The 12955-nt window shown below is 64.3% G+C and overlaps 1 protein-coding gene across 3 annotated transcripts in view; it reads left to right on the forward strand.

Moving 5' to 3' along the window:
• Window positions 1–1206: 1206 nt before the first annotated feature.
• The window catches only part of HTRA3 (HtrA serine peptidase 3), a 30556-nt gene continuing 18807 nt past the window's right edge, over window positions 1207–12955 (forward strand). For all 3 annotated transcript variants that reach the window (XM_090267126.1, XM_090267127.1, XM_090267128.1), the window contains exon 1: window positions 1207–1805. In XM_090267126.1, the coding sequence (XP_090123252.1) occupies window positions 1289–1805 (517 nt within the window). In that variant the 5' untranslated portion in view covers window positions 1207–1288. The remainder of the gene's footprint in view (window positions 1806–12955) is intronic.

The following is a 12955-nucleotide window of genomic DNA, read 5'->3' on the forward strand; positions in this document are numbered from 1 at the left end:
GGGGGGGGCAGGTGTTTGTGCCCCCCACTGCGGTGGCCGCAGCACCGCCCTCTCCCTGTTACTCCCTGCTGCAGAGCCGACTGCCGCCAGGTGTTGTTACTGACGTGTTCAGAGCAGTCCACGTGCACAGCGTGGGTTTATTTGTTGGTTCACTAAGCGCATGCCAATCGTGCGGTTTCCCTCTGTAATGCTGGGGTGTTCGCTTTGTGCATTAAAAGACATCATTCTGAGCCCGGCTCCCCAGACTTCACCAGGCGCCCCGGGCTCCCGGCAGGCAGGGCGAGGACCGCAGCGCGGGGCCTGCGTGTGTGTCTCCTCCCGCTCAACATGCCCGCTCTCACTTGCTTCTGCCTCTGGGGCCTTTGGCCAGGCAGCGACCAGCTCCTGGTTCGTTCTCCGCCAGCCCTCGGTCCCACTACCGCATATCCAAACCCTATTCACCTTCAAAGGGGGTCCTGCCCTCTCCTCTGACCCCACAGCCCTCATCAGAGTGGCTTCACATCCTTGTCACCAGGCTCTGGGCCCCTTGGGCCAAGGTGCTGGGTCTGAAGTGGCCCTTCAGAGGCTGCGGAATAAGGAGAATGGAACAGCTCCCGGTTCCTGTGGGCCATGTGCCTAACACAAGGTGCTTATAAGCATTGCACCCCACCCTCTACTCCATGGGGTCCCCCCAACAGTCCTATGAGATGGCATGGAGAAGGAAACTGAGGCACAGAGCTGGGTGCCCTGACAGACCCGTCTGGAGCCTGGGAGAGCACATCCTCCGGGCTCTAAAGACCCCAGGAGTCAGGGCACAGGGCAGGCGCTTCCTGAAGGTTTGTCCCTAATGTGGGGGAGCGGGGCGCGGGGAGCTGCAGGGTCTGAACTTGTCCCTTTCTACGGGACAGAAGCAGCTCAGGCCTCTGGAGCCCTGAACATGGACATGCGTGGTGCAGGGACTCCCGGGGTTCCTGAGACCTGCACCCTGGTGGCCTCTCCCCCCCGTGGCTCCCACCCTTCTAGGTCACAGTACATCCGTCAAGGGGTTTCCCAGACCAGGCAGGCCCAGTCCTGCCGCTGCCGAGTGGGTCCAAGCCCCGAAGGCCAGGCGGGGGCCGTTTGGGCAGGGGGCGGGGCCGGCGGAGGGGCGGGCCTCGCCTTCCAGCGGGGGCGGGCCGGGCTTCGCCTTTAAAGGCAGTTGGGCTCCCTTTCCAAGACTGTCGCCCGGAGGGAGCGGGCGCCTCTCTTGTCCTCGCGACCCGGTCATGCCCCTGCGGTCCCGGCATCCGCCCGCCTGAGCCGCTGGCGCATGTGGCCGCGCGCCCGTCCCCGGCCCCAACGCAGGCGCCCGGCCCCCGGCCCCGGCCCCGGCGCGGCCTCGGTGTCCCCGCTGGCCCCCGGCCGGTCCCCCGCGTTGCCGCCCGCCGCCGGCCCGTCTGCTATGCTGGCGCGGGCGCTGCTCCTGGCCGCGCTGGCCGCGCTGGCGCTGGCCCGGGAGTCCCCGGCGGGGCCGTGCTCCACGCGCTGCGATGTGTCGCGGTGCCCGAGCCCCCGCTGCCCCGGCGGCTACGTGCCCGACGTCTGCAACTGCTGCCTGGTGTGCGCCGCCAGCGAGGGCGAGCCGTGCGGCGGCCCTCTGGACTCGCCGTGCGGGGAGAGCCTGGAGTGCACGCGCGGCGCGTGTCGCTGCCGCTGGGCGCACGCCGTGTGTGGCACCGACGGGCACACCTATGCCAACGTGTGCGCACTGCAGGCGGCCAGCCGGCGCTCGCTGCAGGTCTCCGGGTCACCTGTGCGCCAGCTACAGAAGGGGGCCTGCCCATTGGGTAAGTGCTCCCGCCGGGGTAGACCGCAGGCGGGGGAGGGGACCCGAAGCCTTCTCCCGGAGAAACCGAGGCTCTGAGCTAGGGTAGAGCGTCAGGGCCTGCCACGCCTGGGCACAACCGGAAGGCCCATTGGGAATGACCTAGCCAGCCCTGTGGTTCTCCAGGTGGGGACACTGAGGCCCAGACGGGCTAAACTGCTGTCTCCGAGGTCACTGAAGCAGCCAAAAATGAACCCCATGCTCTCCCGGCCACCCCAAGGGGCCTTGGCTCGCCTCGCGCCTCATTCCCCCCCCCCCCCCAAGGCTGGCTTATCCCCGCTCTGTCAAGGTGTTGGGCGAAAAGCAGTCTTTCCTGGCCTACAGCGCGGCCAGGGCGCCCTCCGGAGCAACAGTCAGCGCCGGTTTTCTTGTTCGCTGCACTTAAAAGCGTGCCTGCAGCGGGCCCTCTGGGAGCCCCGAGAGAGCACGCGGCCGCGGTGCTTGCGGCTCCAGGAGAGGCTTGGGAAAGGCACTTTCGCAGTCCCTTCCCCCCAGAGCAGCTCCCCTGACCTGGAGTTGGCCCCGGGTTGCTTTTTGCTACCCAGGCTGACCCTGTCCCTGGAAGAAAGTGCTAGAAAATCACACGGTCCCCTTATTTGCTTAGGATGCCCCTTAGGAAGGCAGGCTCCAGCATGGGTTAGCAGGTGTCCACAGACATCGTGTGGGCCCCCAGCCTGCAGCTTCAGGGGGAGCCTTCAGGGATGAGGGGCGCCTCGGCTGAGGACACGCCTTCCAGGTAGCAGAGGGAAATGCGTGTGGGCAGAGGAGGTCACATGACCCAGCTCGTGGAAGCTGGCTGTGCGTGGTGAGCACATGGGAAGGACACATAGCCCCGAGCAGCTGGTGTGTAGGGGATACTGTGTGCGCCAGTGCATGTTGTGTGTGCGCATGCGTGCAACTGTGCATGTGTGCACACGTGTGTCCATGTGGGTGCCTGTGTGTGACACCCGAGGCTGGGCAAGTCAGCGGGGTGGATGACAGGGGCCATAACGTCGTGCTGATGACTTAGACTCCATTCTGTAGACCAGGCTTCCCAAAATGCCTGGTGTTCTGAAAATACGTGTCCTGAGGCCTAAAAAGACTAAAAAAGGGAATGCTCTCTCTGCAGTGGGGAGTTTCATTGATTCTATCAGAGGTTCTGAGAAAGCCTGCAGTAAGAAAACACACATGCACAAATGCACACGCGTGAACACAAATGAGCATACGTGCATACATGTTCACATGCGTGTGCACACATGATAAGCCCAGGGCTTCCCAAGAGAATTTCAACAGCGGGCTCCTCTCTCCCGGCAGGACATACATGACCTCATCCTGGCACACCAGGGTTCCAGGGAGCCCAGTCTGGGAAGCGTAAACGGGACTGGCTGTGACTCTTTGGGGGAGCCATCCCCAGACTCTGGGGAGGGGAGGGCGATGCATCAGACTCATGTTTAGCTTGTGCCCAGGATGGGGGGAGGCGAGCGTGGCATCCCTGGCTGTCGTGGGGTGCTGTCAATGAAGGGGTGCCTGCTGCACCCTCGGGGGTGGCCCATCTGCTCTGGGGCTTGGTACCGGTGGGCCCATCTCAGGCCACGCTGACAGGTCTGAGAGGTAGAGGCTCAGGGTGGGTACCTGCCCACAGCAGCGTGGTTGTGTCGGCGGGGCCCCTCCCGAACCCTGGCCCCCCATGTGGTGGACACATTAAAACGAGACTCCAGGACCTGGGGGCAAGCGGGGGTGGGGTGGAGGTGGTCTAGGCACTTGAAACGCTCATTCCTGACCCCCTGTGTCTGCCTCTGTGACGTACCTTCTCTGGGGTCAGGCTGGCCCCGGGCTGGTGACAAGGCACCTCCACGAGGCAGACGCTGTGCCCTCGAGAAACTCCAAGGGTCAGGAAGACACGGGGGACGGGGAGGAGAGGGAAGCAGCGGGCAGGGGGTGGTTGGGCGGGGCGTCATGGGCTGGGGAACCGGGATGCCTCGTACTCGCAATGGCCTTAGACAAGTTACTTAGCCTCAGTTTCCCCATCTGTAAAGTGGGGTGAATGGTGGCGTCAGTTCATGTGCTAGTATTACTCTTATGACCGCTGCCCCTAGCAATCTGCCCCCATGCAGGGCAGGGGTGCTCCTGTGCTGAGCGGTGGGAGGTGAGGGGGGCTCTCTAGACAAAGGATGGGGTGGGGGGGGGCAGGGCATGAGGCGTCACTGGAGAAGGGAGAACCGGACAGTCCAGGGTCCTGGGAGTGCCATCTGGCTCTGACCTTAGGATTCCGCTGGGTACACAAGCAAAGTCCCGTCCTTCCGGGGTCCTTATGGGGCCAGGTCTCTGGCCAGTGCCGCCTTGTTTGCCTCTGCGCATCTGGTCCTTCCTACACCACAGACGTGCCCACAGGGGCAGGGAGAGGTCAGTCGGCCAGGAAGTGACCGAGCCAGGCCTGGCATCCGGTCTGGCTGACTTTGGAAGCCACACTCTCTGGGGTCCTGGGCTTTCTTCTGCAGCTGGGAGGAAGCAGGGTCCCCAAGGCCGGGGGTCAGTGTCAGGCTGGGGTCTCCAGCTCCGTTCTGATCAGCTTCCAGGGTGTCACTGGCTGGTTCTGCTCTGCCCTCTGGAGGTACTGACCAGAGGTCACTGGGTGAATCCCCCACATCAGAGCGGGTGAGTCTCTGCCCACCAGCTGTACCCTCACCCGGGCCTGTCTCCGCGTGCACCCAGGGGCTGCTGACTCAGGGTCCTGTCTCCAGCCCCTGTCTCTTTTCTGAGCCGGAGTCCTGTGTCTCAGCTGGCCACGGCCCTCCGCCAAGAGGACCACCCTGGGAAGTCTGGGTCCGAAGCCTTGTCACTTTTGACCCTCCACTTCTCCATATCACTTAGCTCGCATCCACGGCCGAGGCTTTAGCTCCACTTGAAATGTGCCCTAGCCGGGCACCGCTCCTGTTGCCCTGGCCACGCTGGCCTCCACGTCCAGCCCCATTCTCGCCCCCTCCCTCTGAGCACCTCCGCACACAGCAGCCAGGACCACCTCGATAAACCTGGCCCTGCCTGTCACCAGTGGGATGCCCTCCCCAGCTCCCCAACACCTACCCTGACCCATGAGTCCCCCTGCCATCTGGCCCCTCCCACCCCGAACACCGTCTCACCCTCTGTGCTCCGGGCTCCGTCCCACCTCAGGACCTTTGCACTGCGGTGCTGCTGCTGAAGATTCCCATTCCCTCACCTTCACGTGGCCGAGTCTTCATCCTGCCTTTGCCTAGACGTCCCTCCACCCCTGAGCTGCCTTCCCTGACCACCATGCCTGGGTAACCCCTTTTGGTAGCCTCATGGGCACACCCGGGCCCCCCTTTGCACCCTCACCCCACCTCTGACACAACGCCTTCTCTGTCTTGACCAGGCTCTGAGCCCCACAGGGCGGGGGGCAGTCTGTTTGTTCCCTGCCAGACCAGGCCCGGTGCCTGGCGCATAGTAGGTGCTGTGGGTCACCACATGATGTGTAGGTTTCCTACGACTCTCCGACCATCCTTGCATGCCCCCCATGGCGGGGGGCTCACCACCTGTCTGGGGAGGCAGCGCTGGTCCCTGGTGAAGGTGTTCGGGGCGTCTGCACAGAGCAGAGTCTCCCCTTTCCACTCCAGAGCCTTGGGCTCCTCACTGCCAGTCTGCCTCAGCTGCAGACAAACAGGCCTTTGAGTGAGCAATTAATTCAGAATTTAGAGCCCCGGGGCGGTTTACAACGTGGCATTTAATAATCAGCTCTTACCGTGCAACCCCGGAGCAGGTTCCTACTGTGGCTCTCGGTTTTATTTATTTAAGAGCTTTGCTTGGCTTTTGATTTTTAATCCTCTTAGCAAGTCAGGCAGTACGACGCCTCCCCCACATCTCTCCCTCAGGACAGCAGAGCTGAGCGGCAGCATCTGGTCCTGGCTGGGCTGCCGGCGCCAAGCCCACTGGGAGGCAGGAGGCCCGCCAGAGAGGGGTGGGCAGCCCAGGGTGCTAAGCAGCGGGCCCCCGCCAGGGCTTGGCCTAGGCAGCACCCTCGCCCGCTGCTCTCCCTTTGGGTTCCGCATGCCGGCCTTGGGGCACCCCCTCGGGGCTGGCCTGCCCACGCACCTCCGCACACGGAGGCTTGGATCGCTCCTGCCTCCCAAAGGCCCGGCTGTGGCTCCCACCGCCTTCAGCACCAAGCACAGACCTCTGGTGCGGCCTGTGGGCTTGGTGCAGTCTGGCCTCCACGTCCTGTCCACTGTCACCCCCACTAGCAGAGCCCTGAGAAAGCCCCAGTCCCGCATTGTGAGGGACACATGACGCTGTGTGGAACCCAGGCGAGGGGTGCATCCGGGAGTGCTCCGGGAGGAGGTGGCAGGGTGGCAGAAGCCTGGGCGTAGGAGGGGGCCAGTGAGGAGCCGGAGGGTGACCCATTGTTTGGGTGGAGTGGCAGCCAAGGAGGGCTAATGGGCAACAGGCGTGCCCAGTGGGTACAGGGACCCGGCCAGCCAGAGGCCAGTGCTGGGTGTGAGAGCTGACGAGGCCTGCTGACACCTGGAGGTGGGGGGCAGGCTTCAGGGGCATTGGGGTCTCAGCACTGACGGGGGTTGGGGGGTTGGGGGCAGTGCCAGGGCGGAGCAATGGTGGGGCCCTGGGAGGAGCGGACTAGGAGAGGCGAGGGCGTGAGTCAGGTTAGGTCCAGGCGGGGTCTCCGGTGACAGGGTGTCCGGTGGGGCAGGGCTCCGTCACAAGAGCCTGGCTGAGGTGTGGCTCCGTCTGTGACAGCGGCTGTGGTGCCATATGTGTCACTGGGAGGGCGTGGCCTGTGTTCCAGACAGGGCAACAGGCTCATCCCCTCCCCAGCCTAATGGGGAGCCCCTCCATGACCTGCGCAGCGGCTGCAGCCCCACCCTGCACAGCCCAAGTCCAAGTCCCCGCCCTGGCCTTCAAGTTCACAAGTGAGGGGACCTGGAGGGGACACTGGCCACTTGGGGACAAACAGAGCATGGTCGGACTGAGAGCGCCAGGCTGGCTGAGCTGGAGCCCGAGGTGCCCTGCCGACACGCTGGTCCTGCCCGGCCAGCCTGGCACACTTCCCTCGGTGGCCGCCAGCTCGCCAGCTGTGGGAGCCCCAGAGAATGAGGGCAAGCAAGCACCGCTCAGCTTTCCAGAGGCCTGGGGTTCCTGCAGACTGGACAGGGGGGTGGGCGGGCCACTGGCTGAGCAAGCCCCCTGAGTCCTGACCGAGGGTCTGAGTGCCACCTCCTCCTGGGACCTGCTTTGTGGGAGGGAAGCCACCAGGTTTTACTAGGGTCACAGGGAGAGACACCGGGCCCATCCTCCCTGCTCGTGAAGGCTTATGCAGGCGCATTTAGGTGCCGCTAGGGCCGCCCTTTGTGAGACTACGCCCAGCAGGCGCCGTGGGCTGCCCTGGGACCTTGAGCCCAGACCCTGGATCCCCGTCCGGTACTCGGCACAGCAGGCAGGGCTCCATCGCCAGGGGAAGTGCCTCTGCTTGGTTTCAGTGAGGGTTTTGAACAATCAAGTAAGAGAATAAAGTCGCTGACCACTTGTCCTCAGGGCAGCAAAGATGTGGCCAGGATGTGGGTGTGTCCCCAAATACCGGAAGGTAGGGGGGAGCAACGGGGAGCAGGTGGCCCCGGGGCTGTGCAGGGCACACCTGCCCGGCTGTGCGCCTGGGCCTGCAGTGCCCCGCAGGCAGGGCTGGCCTCGGGGCCCGGGCTGCATGCAGCTGCGCCTCGACCCATGGGAAGCCCCTGCACCTCTAAGCTCTCCGCTCCTCGGTTTTCCCGTCTGTGAAATGGGCAGAGCAACACTCACTGCACAAGGCAGAAGCTAGCAGACGTCCGTGCAAACAAACCTAAATGTGGGCAAGTGGTGTTGCTGACGAAGCCGGAGTTTGTGAGAGGGAGGGGCTGGTCAAGAAAGGAAGGAAGGAGCAGGATGTCGTGCGGGGGAGGGGCTGCCCCATGCCCGGGGGTGTGCCGCTGGCCTCGTCCATGCAGAGGAGTCCGCCGCTGGGCCCATCAGGACGGGGGGCTTCCTGTAGAAGGAGGGCCCAGGATGAACCCCACCGCGGCTTCAGTGGCTTGGTGGACCCCGTGGGTGGCCTGGAGTCCTGCCTGTCTGTGAGGGAGTGGGCGGGCAGACTCACTCATAAAGCTGGGAGCAGAGGGGCCTCCACCTCGGGGTTGGCTGCGGTCCCCACGAAGTGTACAGCAGGAGGAGCCAGGCTGGCCCCGCGCCCGGCCCGCCGAGGAGGCTGAGCTCCCCTAGGGGCCCGGCAGCCAGTCCCGTTGGCTGAGGACCAGCACGGAGTGGGGGGGAGTCTGGGGCAGGGGTCAGGGGATCTGGCTGGGGCCTTGGGTGGGTCTCATGTCTCATGACCTCTTGGAGCCTCTTTTCCTCGCCTGAGTAATGGGCTGATGACGCCCGCATTGCACACCAGGGGTGAGGGTTCACTAGCCCCATGCGCCCTGAGCCCCGCCGCTGTGGGCGTGGCCTGTGGGTGGGGGGTGGAGCCTAGGCTGCAGCCCTCGCTGGGTCCCGGGAAAAGGGCCCCGGGCCCTGAGGGTGACCCTGGCCCCACCGCCAGCGCCCCCCACGCCGTGCCCAGCTGCAGTGTGATCTGAAGCCACTGTCCTTGGCTGGGGGGAGAAGGTTTGCTGGGGACAGGCAAGTTTTCAAGAGAAAGGAAAACACAGGGACTGTCTGGGAACTAATTAGACCCAGGAGGAAGCTCCTGGCTTCAAAGACTGGCTTTTTTTTGGGGGGGGGGGGACTGGGAGTGGGTGCTGGGGCCGTGGAGGGGCCTGCCCCCGTCCCTGGGGGACATCCGCACGCCCCTTGCCCGTTCAGTCACTGTCTCCCTGCTCCCTGCTGTGGGCCAGGGCCCTCCAGGCCACGGGGACAGAGGGAGGAACCAGCCGTGGGGCCCGCAGGGGAGCGGCGGGTCACTGAGCCTGCCAAGTCAGGGCACGCTCCCCAGAGGAGGGACGAGGGGACGGGCAAAGGCAGGGGGCACTTTGGAGCATGTGTGCTTAGGGAAGCAGAGCTGGGGACAGACGGGACAGTGGCAGCAGGCAAGGCTGCAGCTTTGAAGGGGACCCAGACCCCAGGTGCGTCAGGGCCCTGCTGAGCAGCCGCCGTCTGGACTGCAGGCTGTGGTCAGCATTAAGGACGGCCCCTCCGTCCCCAGGCCATAGCTGACCACCGGGGGGCACAGGGCAGCGGACGAAGGGGCGGGGAGTCTGCCACTGGGTCTCAGGCTGGCTCTGCTCCCTTGTGGGGGGGCTGACCTGTACAGTTGGGCGGGCCAAGCCCTGCGCACCTCCGGGGAGGTCACTGCCACACTGCGGTCTTGCTCAGTGGCCGGCCTGGGTTGTGCGGTCCACAGCCTGCACAGCAGCCCAGAGCGGGCCTGTGGGGGGGGGTGAGCCTCAGTTTCTCCACCTGTCCACGGCAGTCATGACTGTGCAGAGCCAGCCCAGAGCAAGTCCTCCTCAGGGTCCGCGCTGTCCCTGAGCCCTCCTGGAAGCCCAGCCATGTGGGGACGTGGCGAGTGGGATCAGTCCCCCGTCTCTGGCTCCTCCGAGCTGTGCCCGTCCTGTCCCCGGGGGCGCCTCAGGACACCTGGCCTGATGGCTTTTCTGTGACAAGTTCCTCCCGACCGAAATGCCCAAGGGCTGCGGGTTAGTTTATTTTTGAAAAAAAAAAAAAAAAAAAAAAAAAAAAAAGCAAACAGCTGAGTCTGGTCGAGACTGACTGTTGACTTCAGAACTTTGGCTCGAGGACAGGGTGGGGTGGGGGTTGTCCCAACCCCCAAGTAAACAAACAGTCTGCTTCCCAGCCTGGGCCCAAGGTTTTCATGTGGAAAGTGGCAGTGGGAAATGCGTCCTCCCTTCCCACTGATTCAGGGCTGATTCATCTGTGTGGGGGAGAAGGACCAGGAACCGGGCCCTACCCCCAGCCCGCCCCGGCCCCTGCCACCATCAGCTTAAAGGGACAGGGCCCGGCTCAGCCCCTGTCACCAGCCGGCTGACCCGGGAGCCCGAAGGGATGCTCCGGGCCCTGGGGTCTGGGAGGGAGGGTGCAGGCTGAGGTCCGCGGGCCTTTGGGGCAGTGCCTGTCCTGTCCCCAGCCCCACCCCCACCAATCTTCCCCTCCGGCCTCAGTTTCCTGGGATGTAATGCGGACCACGATGCTGCACTTGGGAGGTGCTCCTGCAAGACCTGCTGAGTGAGCAGGTGTTTGCAGACCTGCGGGGTGCAGGGTCACAGGGGTCAAGGGGAGCAGCCTGCCCTCTCGCTCCCGTCCTTCTGAAGTGTTTTCAGGCCCCGCCGGTGCTGGTTACTACCCTGGGGGAAGCAGACACGTCTCTGTCCAGAAGGACCCAGTGCCCGGGTGGGAGCTGCACGCGTCAGCTTCTCCCTGGCGCTCCTGCAGCCCGTCAGGCAGGGGCAGGGACGGCGTCCCAGTGTCGCTTTGTCTGTGTGCGCCCCCAGCCCAGCCCCAGCCCTCCACCCGGCTTTCCATTTCTTGAGATCCTTCTGCCCAGATTTGCCTGTGGGAGAGAATTTGGAGGCCCGTGAAAAGCAAAGTCGCTCGCAACTCTCCCAGCCCCAAACGTCCGCCGTGAAATATTGAATGTGCTTCCTACCAGCCTTTTACTTCTGGGTATTTTATCAGGAGTAATTTTTATTTAAAGCGTCACGTATGCAATGGAGTGTTGCCTGTTTTAAGTGATCTCTGGAGAGACCCGCTGGAAGAACAGCGTTCGGCAGAGGACAGCGTGCGGCCGCAGCAGTGCGGGCATGGGCTCCCTGGGCCCGCACGGGGTGGACAGACGTGCTAAGGGGCTTCCAGCCCCCTTGTAGGAGCCACTGAGAGCCAGGATGAGGCCGGGTGGCAAAGCGACCTCTTCTGATCAGACGTATGATTCCCCTATGCCGGTCGCACAGGGCACAGGTCGGGGTCGGCCACATCTACCTGCGGCCACCTCTGTGCGTGAGGCTGTGTCTTTGCATGTCCTGCTCCCTGGCCCAGCACGCCGTTCCAGGCCTGGGTCAGGGGCACCCCAGGCTTCCCTCTGTCCATTCACTGCTCGCATTGCCGTCTGTGGCTGGGCACAGGCCTGAACCAGCACAAAATGCCCCCACGGAAGGCATTCCGCCTTCATGGGTTGAATACACTGCACATGAGAGCCGGTGCTATGGGGGAGGCATGGTGCTGGGTGCCCTGAGCAGGGAGACACTCCTTCTGACTGGGAGGAGTCTGCCGGAGGGCTGCCTGGAAGAGGTGGAATTTGAACTGTGCCCAGGACAAGCTGGAGCATCTTGGGGGGGAAGCAGGGAGCAGTCCTTGAGGGTGGAGGCAGAGTGGTGGGTGATAGAGCAGAAACTTGGGGTGAGTGGCCCAACAGGTGACACAGTAGGGGCGGGGGTGACTCCTGGCCTCGCCCACCCGGGACTGCCCGCCCCGGCATAACATGGAGGCATGAGCCTCAGGCTGAGATAAGTCAAGCCCCAGTATATATGGGAGAGGCACAGGCCTTGCCAAGTGCCCCAATCCTGCCAGCCTGGAGTTGGGGTCCCCCAGGGCCTGGGCCACGGGGATGGCCTGCTGGGGGTGTCGTGTTGGAGAGAGACCTGGACAGGGAGCAGGGTCTGTGGCTGGTTCCCTGCTTTCTGCCTAGAAGCTGGGGAGTGAGGACAGGTTCCCAGGGTCTCGGGTGGGGCGAGCGGAGCTGGGCCCTCTGGCAGGCAGCTTCAGCCGCGGAGCTGCCGGGAGGATTGCCCATCCGCATGGATCAGCCCCTGTGTGTGCCGGGGGCCCGGAGCCCTGCTGCTGGGCTGCTTGCTGACCTGCTTCTGACCTTAGACCCTGCCCCACCCCGGCTACCCACCGTTGGATCAACAAGGAGCTGAGCAATGGCTGCCAACGGCCCCCGCCTCCCAGCCAGGCTCCGGCCGCCCCAGACAGGGGGCCTTTGATTTCAGGGTGACGGATCCTCTGTGGCCAGTGCCCACGGGCTGCCCAAGGCAGACATTGAAGGATCGGTGGGGTGGGCCCTCCTCGCCACCCTGACCACAGAGACTGGGGCCAGTGTGCCTGCGGTCCCTGAGTCCCAGATCAAGCGTGATGGACAATCGGGGCCTGGGGGGCACTGGGTGGGAGGCGAGGGGCCCCTGAGGAAGGGAGCTTGGTTCTCCTCTCACTGGTTATGTGTCTTCAGGCAAAGAGTTTCCCTTGTTGAGCCCCAGTTTCCCCACTTTGAAGGTGGAGGGCCACCCCTGGCTGCCCCTGAGCAGCTGGGACGTGTGTCCAGACACAGGGAGGGTCTGCATCTGCTGCCCATGTTTCGGGGTGCACCTGTGGGCCTGCGCCAGCCCCGGCAGCGGTGCTCAGCGCCACCTCCCCTCCCTTCAAACAACCCGGAGAGCCGGGTTTTCTCTCGACCCTGATGCTCCCTCAGTGCCAGGGGTCAAGAGAAGCAGCAGCTGCCACACTGGACTTGCCGGGCAGGCCCCCTTTGCTCACCAGTGCCAGGGTACAGGGTGGACGGTGGCGTCCCCAGCGGAAAGCTTTGCACAGCGCAGGTCACATTCACACCCAGTTCCCACAGGTGGGGGGAGAGGGGTCTTCAGTCTCATTTTTAGGTGAACAGTCAAGACCCAGAGAGGGCAAGTGATTTGCCTGAAGCCACACAGCTGGAAAGTGGCCGTGCCCAGCCGGGCCTGGGTGTGCGGGTCTCACAGCCCCAGGCTCATTCTGGGCCCTGGGACCACGGCTCGGGTTCCAGATAGCGCCCGTCTCTGGCAGGGACCTGGGGCACCTTGGCACAGGCCTGAGCTGGGGGACTGAGGGGCTGGGCCTCATGCCAACTACATGCCTCCAGCCCGTGGTCCCAGCAGGCAGCAGTTCCGCTGCTGACGGCAGCAGAAATCTGAGCCGGGGAAGGTCCCAGAGAAGTTTGTGAACTGCCTGGCAAGTCAGGCTCGGGTGCGGCCGAGTGAAATGCAGATGGGAACCCCGGAGGGGCCCGTGGGGGCCTCCACTGTGGTCAGCCGGGGAAGCTCAGGAGGGAGGACCCCGGGCAGTCACTGCTGCAGCCCAAGGCTGCGGGACGGGCCC

This window comes from Furipterus horrens, unplaced genomic scaffold (assembly GCF_987537825.1).
Source record: "Furipterus horrens unplaced genomic scaffold, mFurHor1.1.pri manual_scaffold_2, whole genome shotgun sequence".
Classification (NCBI taxonomy): Eukaryota; Metazoa; Chordata; class Mammalia; order Chiroptera; family Furipteridae; genus Furipterus; species Furipterus horrens.